This window comes from Berghia stephanieae, chromosome 7, assembly GCF_034508935.2.
Source record: "Berghia stephanieae isolate SIO BIC M18660-M18661 chromosome 7, UCSD_Bste_1.3, whole genome shotgun sequence".
NCBI classification, from domain to species: Eukaryota; Metazoa; Mollusca; class Gastropoda; order Nudibranchia; family Aeolidiidae; genus Berghia; species Berghia stephanieae.
The window spans coordinates 34,988,965-35,008,964 of record NC_088366.1 but is presented as its reverse complement, the minus strand read 5'-3'; the positions used below and the strand labels follow the sequence as shown (position 1 = coordinate 35,008,964).

The 20,000-nt window shown below is 35.2% G+C and overlaps 1 protein-coding gene across 1 annotated transcript in view; it reads left to right on the top strand.

Annotated features, from left to right (window-relative positions):
* Positions 1–20,000, top strand: part of LOC144977146 (inositol 1,4,5-trisphosphate-gated calcium channel ITPR3-like) — a 171,663-nt gene that overhangs the window by 132,370 nt on the left and 19,293 nt on the right. Inside the window, exons 51-62 of the mRNA XM_078922006.1 lie at positions 7,728–7,824; positions 8,881–8,931; positions 9,867–10,061; positions 10,671–10,760; positions 11,330–11,464; positions 12,326–12,475; positions 13,884–13,985; positions 14,796–14,879; positions 16,984–17,178; positions 18,163–18,271; positions 19,114–19,229; positions 19,875–20,000. The exon at positions 19,875–20,000 is cut by the window's right edge and continues 44 nt beyond it. Of these exons, the coding sequence (XP_078778132.1) occupies positions 7,728–7,824; positions 8,881–8,931; positions 9,867–10,061; positions 10,671–10,760; positions 11,330–11,464; positions 12,326–12,475; positions 13,884–13,985; positions 14,796–14,879; positions 16,984–17,178; positions 18,163–18,271; positions 19,114–19,229; positions 19,875–20,000 (1,450 nt within the window). The remainder of the gene's footprint in view (positions 1–7,727; positions 7,825–8,880; positions 8,932–9,866; positions 10,062–10,670; positions 10,761–11,329; positions 11,465–12,325; positions 12,476–13,883; positions 13,986–14,795; positions 14,880–16,983; positions 17,179–18,162; positions 18,272–19,113; positions 19,230–19,874) is intronic.

Genomic DNA, 20,000 nt, shown 5'->3' with positions numbered 1-20,000 from the left:
GACTGATAAAAACATACATGTGACCCATCGCCTCAAAGCAGTATTATATATAAATGGTAAATATCAAAATAATAATTCGCTCCATTGCTACATGTCGAGCACTATCCGTACCATATTTGTATCAAACACGATTCAATATATATATATATATATAATATATATATATATATATATATGTGTGTGTGTGTGTGTGTGTGTGTGTGTGTGTGTTACGTGATGAACCAGTTGTCAACAAGTGAATTTGAAGTTAAAATGATAAGAAATGCGAAATGTGGGGTTAATTCTCTTTATAAAATTGTATTTGTTCTATCTTAATAAAAGCATACAAACATAAGCCAAGTTTAATGTTTGACACTATAAATTCAATTGTTATCATCAATATCACTCCGATATAAGACCGTTTTGAGAGGGTGGGTCACATGTGTCGTCAAATAGAAACCAGGTCAGGTCGACTTGTGTGATACAACTGGCGTATCCTAGAAACTAGAAACGCGTTGTTTTTTTTTTTTAATTTAGGCCATCTTCAAAAATCGATCGATTAAAACGACCCTCACCTTGACAAAACTTTCAAACCTGGGATTTTCTTTAAAATATCATTGAAGTCTCAGGTTTGAGAGTTTTTAACACGACGATGGTTATTTTAATCGATGGATATTTGAAGAAATAGTTACCCATTATTTGTCTGGTTATTTTTCGAAGGGTAGCATTTTTCCACAATCGTTTTATTTGGATAAAAGCTTCAGGCAGTAGATTTTGATTATTCAAAAGCTTTTTGAAGCCTAAAAAAAACACAAAAAGTTTGAACCGATTTGTCGATGCGTCTTGAATTTTATATATTTGATTACTTTACTCATAACTTTGGGTGCAATGTTTTGTTTGAATCTAGTGTTGTTTGAGTAGCTAACGCTGTATTTTGGTAACGTGTATGAGTACCTTGACCCCCTACCATTTAAGCCACAGAAATTAGTCATTAACTTTTTTTCTTTTGGTTTTTTATTTATTTTTTTGGGGGGGGGGGGGTATTTGTAACCAACTTCTTCAATCCGGTATGATGTCAGGATGAACAGACGACAGAAACTGGATTTAAAATTGAAATAGTTATATACAAGTACATATGTGGTATGTGACATTTTACTCTTTAGCTTCTTAAGAATTTATAGTCTTATTATTTCTTAATATAACGAAACTGTTTTTGGCACAAGTCTCTAATACATCTGGCTATAGATTCAAATGTTATCATCTAAACCATCCTGACATATTACCGTTGAAGGTGATGGGTCACATATGCGTCTGTGCTGTCCACTTCATTTAGTTTTTATATTATCCTCGCTGTGCAAGAGTGAGTTTTAATTGGAAGCCAAAATAGTCTTGGTCCGAAATTAGTTGATAAATACTATTATCATTTTCGATTCTATTACAAAATCCCTTCAAGATAAAAAAAAATGCAAGTAATAAATGATTTTTAAAAATCTACTGCGTGCTGAATTTGGAACTCTTACTTGAACAGTGAGCCAAATGGTGTCATTCAGTCATCCTGTTATCATTATCTTTGTACCTTGAACTGTGAAAAGTCACTTTTGAAGAATTTTGGCCAGAGAATACGTCCTTCAAATATCGCTCGATTAAAATTACCCCTGTCCTGTCCAAAACACTCAACCCTTGGATTTCACGAAGTCCCAGGTTTGAGAGTTTTTGACACGATAAGAGTCCTTTTAATCCATCGATATTTGAAGAGCGAGTTTTCTGGCCAAATTTTTAAAAACGTCTTTTTTTCAGTGATGTAAAAATAAATATTGAATTGATTAAAATATACTATTGCATAGTGGGGAAGGATTCATCGAGTTGTCTTTAATCCTTGATCCAATCAATGCAGGACTGTTGCAGGGTGAGGATTCGTCTTCTTTTGGTTCGATTATCATTTCTTGACATTTTATGTTTTAAAAAGTTTCGAATTTCAGACTGTGTTTTTATTGCCTGTTTCTGCATCTTGATCTCTGACATTTTTATCCAATATCAAAAGACGGCGGAAAATGGAAAAGTGGCTTCTTTTTTTCTTTTTCTTTTTTTTAAATGCAATTGTAGTTTATTATGAGTATTTCTTCAATAGATTTGAATTTAATATACTAATAAACAATAATATGTGTGTGCGCTCGTAAGTGTATGTGTGGGGGTAGGTGTGTGTGCCTGTATGTTTTTGTGTGAGAGAGGAAGATAAAGATAGAAAGAAAGAAAGAAAGAGAGAAGAGAGAAAGAGAGAGAAGGGGAGAGAGATATAGAGGGAGGGAGGGAGAGAGAGGGAGAGAGAGAGAGAGAGAGAGAGAGAGAGAGAGAGAGAGAGAATCATGTTAATCTGAAGTATGCCGTTTGATTTCATCAAGTTTCATTCACAATTGTAGTCCTGATAGAACAAAACGGTTCAAGACAATACATTTATCCTGCTTTCTTTCATTTGAAACAGAGGGTAAAAAGTATTCGCTCTCTTCTGAATAAGACGCTGGTTTACCACATATACATTGAACTAAGCTACTCACTCTGTCTTACATGGACAGGGTTCTCCTTTTTTTAAACGGCGTACCAAGGGATTTGAACCAGAACCGATTATATACGAGTCATGTGTTGTAATGCTGTAAGACCCACCTATATCAGGAAAACCTCGATAAAAAACACAGGCACCCCTTTAGTATTTAGTCATGCCAGCTGTCCTATTCTATAAATGCGATGTTGACCTCGAACTTGTCCAGGAAAACATGCCACTCCTCAAAGTTAGTTCAGACACGAAATTCACGATACTTTTAATGTATCTGCCTTGATTAAACGACAAGAAAATATTGATTGAACAAAAATTGTTTGCATCACGATATATTATTGGAAATTAAGATTCACTTGGAATCATCAAACTCATTATCACTGATAAATCAATTTTGAAACATTTTCAATGAGACAACCTCACCATGAAATACACTTTCATGTATATGCCGTAAAAGGATTTCTTGCACAGTTTTGTATTGTTCATACGGGTGTTGAACGTTCAGAGAGCACGTGGTTTGAAAATTAAAATGAGCTTCACTTGATTAGTCTTTATGACAACATTTAGGTTGAAGAAGGCGAGAGGAGTTGAAAGTTTGGACTGGGTGAATCACAAACATCAGCTGCTCGTCTGCTGACCACTCAATTATGAAATGACGTTGAAACCCAATAGCTTGAACGATGTGTTGTGTGGAGCTATCTGGTTGTAACAACTTGTACTTTAAAAGATTCAATCCTATGAAATAAAATGCATGCCTCCAGAGTCAAGGAAACGGATTCAAATAAAACCAACATTCACTGTTAAAGTTAGTCCCTTTTAGTCCAGGAATTTTTCCTATAGTGTTCAATGCAACCCCAACGCGTATACATGTGCTTTTTGACAGTGCCATTCAATTTTGTTGAATTCTAAACAATAGACTATAGTTCTTGATTTAATGTGTCAACTTATTCAAAATGGGCCTCGACTAAAAACCTCCAAAGAAATGAATTACAATTAAAATGTTGTCTTAGAAACCACCGACATATATTGATGCCCTCTACAGACTGATGAATCGATATTTGATGCATTCTCATAGATCGATATCGGATGCATTCTCATGAATCGATATTTGATGCATTCTCATGAATCGATATTTGATGCATTCTCATGAATCGATATTTGATGCATTCTCATGAATCGATATTTGATGCATTCTCATGAATCGATATTTGATGCATTCTCAAACTAGGATGACATCATCGTGATTGATGATTTTGAAGTGTTCCAAGTAGCACCTCGACAACAAATTGATTTCTTTGGGCATCAAATCGATTATCGCACGGCAACAATTTTCTATCCCCATTTTGGCTATGAAAAGTTAAACGCTTCATTTTGTAGAGATGCACATTTTGCCCAAAAAAAAGTTTTACTATAGATTACTTTGGAAGGCAATCCCATCATTTTTCTTCTTGCAATGCCATCTTATTCCTGGCAAAATATAACATGGACCATCTTTGGTTTGGGTCACAAAATAGCTTTTGGGAGATTACTCCATTACTTGATAATGGCAAAATGGTACATCAAAGAAATATTGTGTTATAAAAAATTCTGAATACATACGAGGGCTGTCCCAGAAATAAGGTAAGTAGAGCCATATCTCCTGAACCAATGATGATATTCGAAATCTGTAAACCGGATATTAAGGATAATATTGTTGTGCATCAGGACTGAACGTTTCAGCACTATTGTTGAACAAGATTCTGATCTGCATAAAAACAAAGATGACTACTCTCATAACTGAGTGGTCCAAAAGAAGAAGTTCGAGCTGTTATAAGGTTTTTTGCTGCAAAAGGCAAATGTCCTTCTGAAATCCATCCAGAATTGGTAAGCGTGTATGGGGAATCTGTGATGAGCTTCAAACAAGTTTCTGGTTCAATGAGTTTCAGCAAGGTCGATCAAATGTGCATGATAAACAAAGCACTGGGCGATCTCCGTCTGCCCATTCACAACAAAATGTTCAACGTGTTGAGACCCTGATTCGTGAAGACAGGACACTGAAAGTTCGCGAAATTGCCCTTAGACTTGAAATGTCAAAATCTGCTGTCGAAAGAATAATCAAGCCATTGGACTTTAGTAAAGTTTCCGCTCGGCGGGTCCCGAAACAGCTGACAGAAGACCATCAGGCACAGCGTGCAGAAGTGTCACAGAACCTCCTTCAACGAGTCCATGATGAGCAAGGAATGCGAACTGGACCTGGTGGAGACCTTGGCCTGCTGACCAGTCTATGTGTTTACTTGACCAAATGATCACTGGCGATGAAACCTGGGTTCACCACAACACGCCAGAATCAAAAAAGGATTCGATGATCTGGAAACGTCCTTCTTCACCACCGGCCAAAAAGTTCAAAATGCAACATTCAACGAGAAAGTTGATGGCCACCGTGTTCTGGGATGCCAAAGGTGTTCTCTTGATTGATTTTCTGCAACCAGGTCAGACCATAAACGCTGCCAGATACTGTGAAACTTTGAACAAACTTAAAGAGGCCGTACGACGTGAGAGACCCGGTCGGCTCAGCAGAGGAGTCGTTTTTCAACACAACAATGCCACTCCCCATACTGCAAACATAACAAAGCACTGCTTCCAAATTAATGCGTGGGAAGTTTTACCACATCCTCCTCATAGCCTAGATCGCCCCGTCAGATTTCCATCTGTTTGGGCCCCTTAAGAGACACTTGGGTGAAAAAAAAGTTTGACGACGACGATGAATTGATTTCAGAAGTGGAGAATTTCCTGAAATGCCTTGACGTCAATTTTTTAGGGAGGGGGTATTTGTCCTCCTGTCACGATGGAGGAAATGCATCGATCGGAATGGCGACTAATTTGGGAAGTAAATAAATGATGTCAAAGTTTATACTGTAAGTTTTATTCAATTCCATTCACAATTTTTTGAGTTACGAGCTTATTTACCTTGTTTCTGGGACAGCCCTCGTATGTTTCTACTTCCTACTGCCTGGGTCAAATTGGTGTTACTGCTACCTTGGTAAATACAACTACATAGGTCTGAGTTTTTAATCGATGCGAACAACAATTTGGAAGTTATTAGGTGACAGGAATAAAATGTGTTTAGCAACTTTTATTTCTCTGACTGTATGTGTTGATTGTAAATGTATGGAATGATTCACTTCATATCAACTCATGTTGAGTCATTTATAACACAAACGTTTAACTTGTGGTTAACAATAAACAAACATCATGTAATGTCATACCACCATTCATTATTTTCAATACAGTCCTACATTTGACCTAAATTATTGAATTAACACTGTTTCCAATGTGTTGATGATACTAAGATTTTGAAATATTTCACTTATAAAGCATTTGTTATCTTTGTGTTATGCGTTTCACTGTTTGATGTGCCTGTTTTGCATTGTTTTTCTAGGTTGTACATTTCAACCTACGTTGATAGTTGAGAGAATAATACAAAGGTTCTCTGACGTAAAATGACACAGCCGTGCTCTGTAAAAAACATATTTTAAAAATTTAGATCAGAAAATTCGTCCTCTTAATATCGATTGATTAAAATTAAAATGGCTCTCATCTTGTCAAAAACTCTAAAACCTGGTATTTCCTTGAAGTAGTGCCAAATATTTCTCTGTGGGGATTTTAAATGATGTCTTAATGTTTTTATTGTGTTTGTTATTGGTTGAAGACGGGTTTGAGCCCGAAAAGTTCCATTTTTTTTTTTTTTTTTTTTTTGGTGTTTTTGTTATTTTTCGAAGCTTTTATATTCATTTTGTTCGTTACTTATAAAATATGTAATGTAGTTTTTAGTAAATAAAGGCTCTTGGATTGAAGTAAAAGAATGCGTATGAATATTTAACTATATAGTCTATAGTAATAAATGACGGTATATGTCTCATAAATGATTCAGAAATATCAGAATAAATCACAATGTATTCATTTATAATGTTCAAATGCAGTATTATTTTTTCAAATTATATTTTTTATATTGTTTCTCTTGTTATTTTGCAGATTTGATTTTACAGTAACATTAACAATTTGAACACTAACAATTACTTACAAGTGTTTAGTAAATGTCATATTTGAAAAAAGATAATTTGTATACATTTCTTCTTGCTTTCTTAAAAACATTTTGGTGGCTTTTTGGTCGCTTTAGATTTTATCACAACCAAAGTCAAATTTTGTTTTTGCAATATTCTTCAAATTTTGTCTTTGAGACGATCAAATCGGTTCCAATGTTAACATCATCTATCAAATGCATAATTCTGGACTTTTATGATAGCTTTGCTAATTTATTTCTGGCAGTCAAAATAAAATCACTGTGTTCACAATTTTTTATTAAAACTTTCGACCGCAAATCACAAACTGTTTCATGAACAGCATGGGATCGAATTTGACTGTTTATGATCTTCTTTCTTAGTCTTTTCGTTATCTACTTTTTATGTTATAAAAATTCTTAATTGAATGGATTTCCTCATTCACAAGAGCACTTTTATCTCTCTTTTATTTCATAACGATTGATTCATACGTTCTGGATTATCAATTCCATCTTCTATTTCTTACATGGAACTATTTACGAGTCTTACAGTCCATAGAGCATTTTTGAACTGTTTATGAAAGATCCCTCAAATTAGAAATCGTCATGTTATCAATCAACTCATGATAAAATACGAAGGCTTATTTTCAAATGCATTAAGAGCAACTTGAATCTCTATCTAATATACTGCCGTTTTATTAAAGAACACAGTCTGTGCTATTTGGTTAACATTGCATATACTGTGTTTTTAAAAACAACGGCAGTATACGAGTTGAAACTGGTATTTTGGTAAGCTTACAAGTAGACTGCAAATGTATATTTCACTCTCCAAATTAGAGCTACGAAATTTCATTGTGGACCTTGTAGTTTTACAAGAAGGCGTAACGTGCCAGTAAACTCCAACGCTGTTATCTTCTACCCACCCGTCATCTTCCTTCCAGTGAGCGCTTGCAAATCCCACTTAACAAAAGAAAAAAAAAGCAAACAAAACAAATTGATGATCAATGGAAAAATAGTTTTGACTCGGATATTATTGCAAATGGTAAGAAAATATATTTATCGATCTTTCTTGCTTCTATTTTATTTTTTTAGTTTTTAAATTTTATTTTGGTATTTTTTTTTTACCAATTTTCAGTGGTTTATTTATTTATTGTTTATTTTTAGGCGTTCTCTTCAAGCCCAACAAGAGGCCAAACTGAAGGAATCCTCCGACAACAAAAAGTCCAAGAATATGTTTATGGTCACCCTGATGGCACTCAGGGTAAGACAGTATTCCGGCCTTTGGTTTGATTGTTTTTATTTCATGGTTTGTATTTGTTTTGGGGGTCCCGATAACTCAGTTGATAGTGCAGTTTATGACACAACGAAATGAAGATTATACCCACTAACGACCTGGTAAGTCTGTGTGTAGGCAACTTGACTTGAAAATGGAATTGAACCTGTCTAGGTGAGGAATAGGGGCCGCAGGCAGGCTCTTCGATCAGCTTATCTGCTCTCTTGGGGGGGGGGGGGGGGGGGGGGGGTTAGAGTACGGCAGAGTTACTGATATGTATTTATCAATATTAAAATGTATTTCTGACTCATTTAGGTGATCTCAGACTAGTCACAAAAATAGATTTCTCTTCTGTCTAAATATTTTCTCTAATTTAGTCAGCCCTAACAGTCATAAATAGGCGCTTGTTAGAGCAAACAAAATATAGATTTTAAAAAATATTTTGTCTATTCATCATCATCTTATTCTGATGCATGATATGTAACCTTAAGTTAGGCTGTGAAATTATTTTTTTTTAAATGTGACCTGTCGTTTCAAAACGGTATTGTGTCTGAGTAATATGGGTGCTGATAATTGAATTAACAGTCACGAATATTGAACTTTGCTAAAGTTTGTCTGTTTTATTAAGCAGAGCAAATATAATTTTATAAAGGGAATTAATCCAACATTTCATTTCTCTCATCATTTTAACTTCAAATAAATTCCCTTTTTGGCATCTGGTTCAGCCCGAGATATTACCACTTTGGGGCGATGGGTAGTAAATTCTTGTTTAACGCCATTTGTCAACATTGGACAACATGGGTGATTCCTGTTGACATCAGACATCCTGTTTGATGGATTAACTTTATTCCTTCATGGAATGCCTAGGCGACGGAATCTTATGGTGCCGTTGTGAAAGGGCCTAATTTTTCAACAGGAATGAGGAAATATAAACGGGTGTAGATGTGATAGAACAGTGTGTTTGTCACGTTGCTTTTGGTTGACGATGCCACACTCAACCGTATTATACACATTCATTAGTCAAAAATTTTTCTCCTCTATCAGCAAATACAAGCCTATGAAGATGCGATGAGACAGCAACGCTTGAGTGGATGGGTAAGTCGATGGTAACATAGTGACAAATTAGTGAGCAGGCACGGGTGTCTGATCAAGATCTGAAAAAGTGTGTATGAAACAGTGCCAGACAAAGGAAGAAAGAAAAATACAAGATGACCATCCCAAAAAATCAGTCTTCCTCGACTTGGGATCGAACCTCGGACCTCCTTTTTCATACACACTTTTTCAGATCTTTAGGTAGATTTACATTGTCAAATGGCAAGATGGAACTTGCTTTCAAAGAATTATAGCAGAATTGTTCCTTTTTATCTTATATAAACAAGGTTGTTAATTAGTTTATCGTTGTACAGAAATATATATATATATATATATATATATATATATATATATATATATATATATATATATATATATATTACTCGTTTGCGCAACTGGTCACAAAATATGACAATGAAGGGGGGAAAAGTAAATGTATTATTTTCAAGTAATGAGCTTGAAGCCAGGATATTTTCAGACGTCCCACCTACTTTCTAAAGATTTTCATCAATGCCAAACAGTTTGAATGGTCAGTATCAACATGAATCTACTCATATTTGTCAGTGAATGACATAATCAGTCGGAAGGTGAAAATTATGGATTTGTATTCTTTTGCATTTTCTGAATGAATGAGCATTTTAATCTTTATTTGAAGTAAATCGCGTGAATTTTTAGGAAGTTATGGTCAGATGTATTGGAAAGGTATCCAGCAACTTTTCTCAAATTTCATACTTTTTCAACTTGACTAGCCGTAAAAAAAACATTTAGAAGTGAAATTAAGCTTTGATATTCCCCGAAGACGTACAAAAAGGGTTGATTTAATCATATTTTTGGATAAAAATTGACCTTCTAATAAAACTTGGCAATATCTCAGTTCAAACCTTTTCACCATCCGTCTCATTATGTCATTCACTATAACATATTTGTGTTTTTACCAGACAAGAAAGGCTGCAAAGAGCTGCACGAAAACACCAACCAAAAAACAGAAGAAAGCTAAAGTTAAAGACAAAAAAGAGCCACCAACTCCGCCTAAGAACAAAATACCCAAAGGGAAGAAAGAGAAGAAAGACAAGAAAGGCAAAAACTCTGCTATAGTTCAAGATTCTGGATCAGGAAATGGAATTCTGAAGGAGGTTAAAGAAAATCGATTTTGTTTCAAATACTTATCTGTCAAGGAGATATACGTTCATAACAAATATTCTATTTGATATATCTCTTTACAGTGGTCTACTCCAGAGATTAACGTCGTGGTGGCGATTTGTAGTAGTGGTAGTAGTAGTAGTAGTAGTAGTAGTAGTAGTAGTAGTAGTAGTAGTAGTAGTAGTAGTAGTAGTAGTAGTAGTAGAAGTAATAGTAGTAGTAGTAGCGGTAGTAGTAGTAGTAGAAGTTGTAGTAGTAGTAGTAGTAGTGGTAATCGTAGTAGTAGTAGTAGTAGTAGTAGTAGTAGTAGTAGTAGTAGTAGTAGTAGTAGTAGTAGTAGTAGCGGTAGTAGTAGTAGTAGAAGTTGTAGTAGTAGTAGTAGTAGCAGTGGTAGTAGTAGTTGTTGTTGTCGTTGTAGAAACGAATTAGCAGTAGGAGAAAGAGAAAAAGAGGACAATGACGTCAACGGTAATAATGACATAGACAAAAAGAAGATGAAGGAAATCATAAGAAAAAAGAGAATGATAGCGTTGACTTTGTCAACTCGATATTTTTTTACCTTTTTTCGGATTATGACAATCACTACATTTCCTCCTACATAGGTGGCATTCACTAATCCAATCATCAAAGAAGAGGAAGCATTGATGAAAAAGGAAGATGGGAATGACATTGAACTTGAGGTCAAAGTTGAAGTAAGTCATAAGAAAAATCAAATCTTGCTTTTCTGGTTTTCATGTTTTTAGGGGTTTTTAATGCGCTAGCAATACTTTAAAGTCATAATGCAATTGCCGAGTATTGGTTGAGGATGAATCTGAGGATGAATCTAAACTTGAATTGTTGTGACTGCCATGACCAGTCCTTGGAGTCTGGGCTGCAGAAAATGTTAACTTTATACAGTACATGTTGCTTGCCAGGCGTCCTTTACGTACTACAGAAGTGGAATTTGGTTACTTTTGGCCGACTATGGAAATAGATAAAAGAGTAATGAAGCGCAGTGAACATGGTAATTCCATAAAAATGCGAAATATGAATGTCTCAAAGCGCTTTCTCTCAGATCTGACAGGACTGGCTATACAATCATTGGATGGACAAACACAGAAAGAAGTCTGACTCTATCAGGAATCAAAACCGGTCTGTTTTTAAAGTCGAGTTCTGTACCAATAGACTTTTCGCATCCCCCCCCCCCCCCCCCCCCCACACACACACACACACTGAGATAAAATGATAATTATGGTAATTGTTTTCCCATCAAATCGACCAGGCTCCCTGTCCCGAGGAGGAGATTGAGGCGATTCCCGCTGACACGTCTGCCTTTGAGTACAGGAATGACGGGTACATCGAGTTGGTTCTCAAGGTCATGGCGCGTATGTGTGATGGACAGAACAAATTGTTACAGGTAACGAAGCTACTACCACCGCCGCCATTACTACTACTACTACAACTACTACTACTACTGCTACTACTACTACTACTACTACTACTACTACTACTACTACTACTACTACTACTGCTACTACTACTACTACTACTACTACTACTACTACTACTACTACTGCTACTGCTGCTGCTGCTTGTGTCATTACTTCCAATATTACTTATACACATTTTAAGTAACACAAGCCAATACTTCCTATGTTATTTGGGATTTCAACGACGTTTATAGATCGTGATTTGAGACACTGGGATTATTTTTTCTTTAGACCACAGACCTGAGAACTTTTAAAGTTCTATCCCATATATTTTATCGTGAATGTACTTATAAAATGGACATGCTTCATCAACAGTTATGCTCAGTCTGACTGTGTTAGTCGGTTTATATAAAGAAGAAGAAGAAGAAGAAGAAGAAGAAGAAGAAGAAGAAGAAGAAGAAGAAGAAGAAGAAGAAGAAGAAGAAGAAGAAAGAAAAAGAAGAAGAAGAAGAAGAAGAAGAAGAAGAAGAAGAAGAAGAAGAAGAAGAAGAAGAAGAAGAAGAAGAAGAAGAATATGTTAAAACCTTTTACTTTCGAGATTGAATTTCTTTCATTTTACTACATCTCCCTTTGTTTATCTGGTTATAACGCAAAATGAAATGTTGTCACTAAGAGAGCAACTACAGCGAGGCTACCCGGGATTCGATCAAGCAAAAGTCGCATTACTCTTAGTGAAATACACTCTTAGTGAAAACTATTATCTAAGTCGTATATCAGATTTGAGTGGAATGGAGCTCCCGTGTAGAGGACAAAACCAAAATCTTACAAGAATTCCTCACTTTTTCTAGGATTATCTGAGAGAGCAACCAGACAACGTCAAGTCATTTGACATCATCGCTGAAGTGACACGATTCCTCAATGTGATTTACTCCAACATCAACAGTAAAAACATTGACCTGGTTATACAACTGTTTGAAACCATGAACGAATTCACAGCCGTAAGTTGATAAAGTCAAAGATTTCTATTTGTTCAACACTTTTATTTTCGTCCTTATTTTTGAACAGTTTCATTATTCAATGAATGTTTTGATCATATTATTATTGCTTTATCATTCATTGTCTTCTTTACATTTTCAATATAAAGACGACAATAATTATGTTACTGATAATGAGAATAAAAGTAACCACTGTACTCATTATTCTTCCATAATCTGAAGGAAAAGAAACACATTTTAAAACGTTGTCCAGAAAACTCGTCCTTCAAATATTGATCAAATAAAATGACTTTTGTCTTGTCACAAACTGTCAATCCTGAGATTTCCTTGAAGACTTCTTTGAAGTTCCAGCTTTTTGACAAACCGAAGGTCATTTTAATCCATCGAAATTTCAGGAGTTTTCTGACCAAATTTTAATTCATTTAATGTGTTTATTCAGAGTACAACAGGTTTGTTTTTATCTACAGGTATTTATAATCCTGACTTTGTAGTTTTGTGGTATGACACGCAGGTTCCTGGTCATGGTCACAATGTCAAAATGATTTCTTACAGAAAACTCTTTACCCATATTCTCTTACCGTACTGAGATGTAACAACAGGTCCTGGCCAGTAACAGTATTGCCCTTGTCATTTGTAAAATCGACTTACAAACGTCCTGTAATGTCAGTGTTTCTGTTAGCTTGGGACCACTTATAAAACTATTTGAGCATATTTGATGTATAGCCTATCGGGCACATAAAAGCTCGAATTAAATTTTATGTGTTTCATATTTTTATCAATATTATTGCTATTATCATTTTTATTGTTATTATTATTATTATTATTATTATTATTATTATTATTATTATTATTATTATATTATTATTATTATTATTATTATTATTATTTATTATTATTATTATTATTATTATTATTATTATTATTATTATTATTATATTATTATTATTATTATTATTATTATTATTATTATTATTATTTTATTATTATTATTATTATTATTGTTGGTGTCCTTTAATGTTATCATTAATTTCAGTATCGTTGAAATCATAATATTGCTTACATTATTCATCATCCTTTGTTATCATTTATTGCTTTCGTTTGTTATTTGTATATAGACGGTCTATAGCGTAAAATGTAACAAGAGTCGAGAAAACAAAATTTATCATAATTTGTCATGTTTACCAAGAAATAGTGTGGTCGTCTATGACAACAAAATATATTATAGTTTGTCATGTTTCCACGGGTTACCTAGACAACAGTGTGGTCGTCTATGACTCCAAATTGTATTACAATTTGTCATGTTTGCTAGGTCTTGGATCCTCCTAGGTAGTGGAAGTTGTTATTGTAGACATGACAACAGTGTGATCCTCAATAACAACATAATGTATTATAATTTGTCATGTTTCCCTAGGGTAATCAAGACAACCGTGTGGTCATCTATGATAATAAAATCATTGACTACATCAATTTTATCCTGAGATCTGGCGAGTTTGCCGACTGCTCTGTAGAAAAGGTTTGAACAAATATCTGCAGGTCCTTTATAATTTGTTCTAAATTTAAGTCAAACTAAATAGTTGGTTGTCGTTGTCTTATTATTATTATCATCATCATCATCATCATCATCATCATCATCATCATCATCATCATCATCATCATCATCATCATCATCATCATCATTATTCGGTTTCAAACACATGTCGAATATTTCCATTTAAAACCATGCTTGTGTGGCATTTTTGTTAACTGAACTAGACAAATATATTGAGTAAAGCGCTCATAGTTTGGTACTCGTCGTAAACCATGGAAAATGTGATATTGATCCATCAGCAAATGCCTGTCTTCGAGCGCAAGGTTAATTGTAAAAGTAGTTTTTTAAATTTCCAAATGTTCACTTAACTGTTGAAATGCCTAGTAGCCACGCACACTTATTTGCAGGTCTGATAACCCAATTCCTTATGGCCTCATTGTTGTAATGGAAATCTAAAATAAATACGCAAAATATTGTCTATACAACAATGTTAAACTAGGCCCATAAGCTTGTTCGGATGTCAGACTTGCATATATTTACACGTCGCTAGTAGCCCTTATGTAATTAATAAAATTGGTTAGAGGAAAACGTCTTATTTTATCAAACCCTTATTCAATATAATTTTATCGCACCCAAGGCTCTGCATTTTAAATACATTGAAAGTTGTTATAAAGAGGGGTAAAGATCAAGCACTGTACATTAGACAAGCGATATGAGCCTTTTGAACATTCGATGATCACAAGCGATTGGAGCCTTTTAACTTATCAATATTTATTTTCCTTTTAAAAATTCCAGACCCTTGACCTGAGGACCAGCATATCCAATCTGGTCATGAGTCTGATTGAGGAAAATGGACCTGGTGCCACAGACGTGGCTCTCGTAAGTAATCCAATATTTTCCATATCTTTACGTTAACCCCATGCACTCACTCAATCCTCTCCGGGCCTGCTGGAACTTGAGGCAATACAAGGGATCTCCACTTGGTCCTGTCAGCAGCTATTCTTGGGGCCATCTCGCGGGACGGACCTCTCTGCTTTGGTTCCCTCTCTACGGTACGTCTCCGAGTCTCCTTGGGGCGGCCTCGCTTCCTCTTTCCTTTGGGTGTCCATCGCAAAGCCTTCCTTATCAGTGTTTCATCAGGTCTGCGACAGACATGCCCCAACGATTGCCATATTCTCCTTTCAGTGAGACTCTCCAGAGACTCCACTTCAGCTTTCGCTCTCAGGTCCTCATTTGAGATTGTGTTTGGCCAGAATATCGTGAAGATTCGTCGCAAACATTTGTTTTGGAATACTTCAAGTTTCTGGATGCTACTCTCTGTGATCTTCCAACATTCTGATCCATAGAGCAAAACGCTCAAGACGTTACTTTTAAAAATCTTTATTTTAGTGCTGGAATATAATCTCGTTTCAATTGAGCTTGCTGCAGACTTTCAGTCTTCTGGCATATATCCTGAAATCTATGGGAGAGTAGTCCAGTGTCGTCTAAATAATCTAAATCCTCAAGTGTTGATGTAAGACCCCATTGTATTCCTCGTTTATGTCCTTTTGTAGTGTTTTCATCAACCAGCCAAGGAAAATAGTATGGGTGAGAGGATACAACCTTGCTTGACTGACTCCAATGTTCACTTTAAATGGTTCTGTTTACTTACTGTTGTAAACAACTCTGCACTCAAAAGTCTTGTAGAGAGATTGGATAACGTTAACAATTTTCTGTGGAATACCACAATGCCTAAGTATCTTCTACAGACTGTCTCGATGAACGCTAATGAAAGCCTTTTCAAAGTCGATAAATGCAATATACAGGGAGCTTTTCCACTCATTTGATTGTTCTAAATATGTCGAAGTACAAAAATGTGGTCTATGCATGATACTAGGCTGCTAGAAGCTGTGGACTGTAAAAAGTAATAAACAAAAATGAAAATAACAGCTTCAAAAAAGAACAAATTACCAAGCGCTGAACTTCATAGACATGATCTTGGGAAACCTACAACTGTGTTTTAATCTTGTTTGTACAATAACTTTTATTTTGGCTATTTCAATTGATTAGATTGTTGTTTATATTTTGTTTAATTTTGTTTTGTTCTGTCCCAAATCCATAGGTGTTATTGCTTCGAAGAACTACGACTGTTAATCTCGCACTTATACGATTCATGACATTTGGCTACTTGTGACCAGCTACTCAATTTTTTAAAAATCAAGTTCACTTTTTTCTGTTACTGTAAGAAAAGCATTTTATCAAGCCTTCATAATAATTGATAAATGTGTAAGTAGTCTTTGATTGAGCTTTTCTTAAGAGTTGACCCGCTTGTTCGCGGGTGTTTATATATATATATATATATATATATATATATATATATATATATATATATATATATGTGTGTGTGTGTGTGTGTGTGTGTGTGTGTGTGTGTGTTAGTTTTTGTATTTACGGCAGGATATACCTCTCTCCAGTACCTTGTGCTTCTATTTTCTTGTATGTAGTTGATAGGAGGTAAGTAAAACCACCGTAATAAAATAGATTTTTATGTGTCAGATAACACAAATCTAACAGAAATGTCTGACTTAGAAAAAATAACGCAAACTTACGGCAGCGTATAAGGATGGCTTCACAATGTAACCTGCCTGAGGGGTGACCCTTATAGCTCTATTTCATAAAGCACTCCACTCACATGGCAAACTGGCCCGTTTTGATTTCGGGTAAAGCCAATGATGTTTCTGATATCTCTGATCGTTTAAGATTCGGTTTCTGGGTCTATTAGAACTGACGGAAAATGCTTTTTTTGTTGTTGTTGTTGTTGTTGTTTTGTTAAGTGTAGCAAAATGAATTGTTTGGCGCCACAGAAAAGAGCGATATACTCCAGCTTTGTGTGTATTGTGGTTCTGGTGGACTATTGTTACCAAGATTTGCAATACCATTACTTTAAACCCTTATTGTCCTTATTTTTAACATTGTAACTTTGTTGCTATTATAACGTTTCCAGGAGGTGAAGGACACCTTAGATAAGAAAGCATTGCTATCCCTGATGGCGGAGTGTTACGAGCGCCACACGACGGACAAGCTGAAGATCATGGAACTCAAAGCATTAGAGGAAGCGATGAACAACCCCATTGGATCTCAAACCAAAATGGCGTCCAACAGGAATCTCAAGGGGAAGAAACTCTTTAAGGGAGTCATGGTGAGTTGCTGAGAGTAGGATCGATAGGTGAATTGAAGATTAATATAATGAGAATAGCTCCGATAGCTCGCTCACTTGATAGAGCACTCGCTTCACAAGCAAAGGGACCGAGATAGACCCCGGGTGAAGTCAAGGTTTTTCTTTGGATCTCTCCCACCCTCCTGTCCACCCAGTAGTGGTTGGGTAGATGGGTCTGAAAGATCTGAAATCCAAACCAAAGGGAAACAAGCAATTGCTGTTGTCCGTTTCATGCTTTAAAAACCAGGATAAACTCAGGCTCCTAATGGCTCTGAAGAACTACTTAAATAATTTTAAAATATAAAATTCTACTTTTTAAAAGATAAACTATGTTTCTTCTTCTCAATTCAATTACATAAATTTAACCCAAATGTTTATTTTTCACTATAAATCCTATGTTCATTCACCCTGCTATAATACCAGTAAGAGTCAACATGACCGGCTCTCTGACTTCATCTGAGATTATGGCCAAGCAAACCTCTGAAATCTTAAATTTAAATTAGCATCTATGAGGTTTAAGTAAAAATTGATAGGTTTTTATTGAGGGAAATGATTGTGGTTTTTGAGGCTTAAACATATCATATTTCCCAATTCTGTTCATTTTGACTTCGAGCGAAATATTTAGCTTCTTATTTACGCCAACAAATTACTATATCTTAGGCGATGTGTTAGGTATTGCCAAAAGATGAATGGGGTGTTCTTTTCTCGTATATTTGTCAACAAAATTATTGAATTGAATTCTTCGTCCACTGGTTTTATTCTTTTGAATGGGGGAGTTTCCTTCTTTTTAAACACATAGTTTCGAAATTAAACTGAACCGTTACTATCATCACCGCCATTGTTATTTGTCACGGTCACCATCATCATTATTGTCACCATGATATTGTATCGTCATCACCTGTGTTGCTTTCATTTTTTACGTTTTCAATCAACATTTAAATCGCGTGCAATAACGTTCTTCTCCAGCAAAAGAAACAGAAAGAGGAGTTTGCCCAAGAGTACATGGATGTAGGATTCAAACTTTTCCTGATCCTATTCAGAATGTGTGACATCGACCCTAAACTACACGAATTCAGTGAGTAATTTATTCCATGCTGTGTCAATACATGAATTCAACACAGCCACTCATCAGAGTGCCCTGGTAAATCGTCTCTACTGAGGTCTGTTTTGGATTATTTCAATTTTAAGCGAGAGTCACTTTTGTCGTTCCTTGTTGTCATAAGTATAGTTTTCTAATGTTTTAAGTTCATAGTTCAAGAAAATATGTAAACTTGATATAATTTTGTTGTTTTTAATTTCTTTTGTGTCGTGTAGAATTGTTATTGTTTTGTTTTGTTTTTATTATGTTAGTTTGAGGGGAAAGCTTATTGTTATCGGGCTTTCTTTTTGTTTTGTCTTTTTTAATGGTTTGTTTGTTTTTTTTTTGTATTTTCTTCATTTTTGTTGTTGTTGTTTTGTTGTTTTGTTTTTTTTTTTTGGGGGGGGGGGGGGGGTTGGGTTTGTGTGTGTGTGTGTGTGTGGTTTTTTTTTTGGGGGGGGGAGAGTTTCAATGGGTTTTTTGTTGTTGTTTCATCTTTTTGTGTCCTTTATTTTCTTTTCTTCTGCTTAAGCAACGCACATCGGCATTTATAGTCAGTCCAACCATGTCGATCGGTTTATATGAAGAACAAAATTGAAAGTGTATTTTGTTTTGAAAGAGAAATTCTTAAAGGGCCCATCAGATTCAATAGTTGAGATATTCAGATTACAACAGTCCGATTCATGTAGATGTAACTGTAATACATCAACATTTACGCTTAGATTAACACTGAAGTATAGTTTGACAAAACTTAAAGATCAAAAGTTTTATTTACTGACCTTCTCCCTTTTTAATTTTTGATTTTTAAAAGTGAAAACATTTTCATACTCCCTCCGCAGTGCGCATGACACCTCTACAAGGCAAAGCTTTTGCATTTTACAAGAAGAGCTGCATGGCCATTGAGATTGTCAAGGATGACTACCTACAAAAGATTAACTTCCGGGTGAAAAATAAGGTTGTCACTTCATGCCAATTGCATTGTGTTTTATATGTCTATTATTGCATTTGAAAATATCAGCTTTATCTGCGCCAAAAAAGAGTAGTATAAAACAGTAACAGGAAATCAATAGAAGTGCACGGGTCGTGATCTTTATCTTCCACCGTGAGCGGAGGAGGTTATTCTTGTTGACTCTTCTATGATATACTTTCCAAGTTGCTTTTCTGTACTTACCCTGGAGTGATCACGCACTGGTTTTTATTTTTATTTTTTTTTTTTGTTTCCTAAGTCATGATTGGGTCTTCATGAAAGCTGCATGTTTCTACGGGATATGATATTTTGCCCTGCAAATTCTCTCTCTCTCTCTCTCTCTCTCTCTCTCTCTCTCTCTCTCTCTCTCTCTCTCTCTCTCTCTCTCTCCTCTCTCTCTCTCTCTCTCTCTCTCTCTCTCTCTCTTTCCTTCTTTCTTTCTTTCTGTCTCTATCTATCTATCTCTCTTGTATATGTATATAGTATAATTATTATTATTATTATTATTATTATTATTATTATTATTATTATTATTGTTGTTGTTGTTGTTGTTATTGTTGATTGCGTTGTTTTGTTTAGACAATAACCACGTCTAGTTTTGATTAATTTCCACCCATCTTTCCAAACCTGCAGCGTGTTCTGAGAGAGGAGGTGAAAGAGAAATTGAAATGGAGTGTTGACCGTTCTTCCCCCAGCAACAAGATCCGTGACCTAATGGACTGGACGAGGGACATCATGAAGGACATTGCATACCAACAA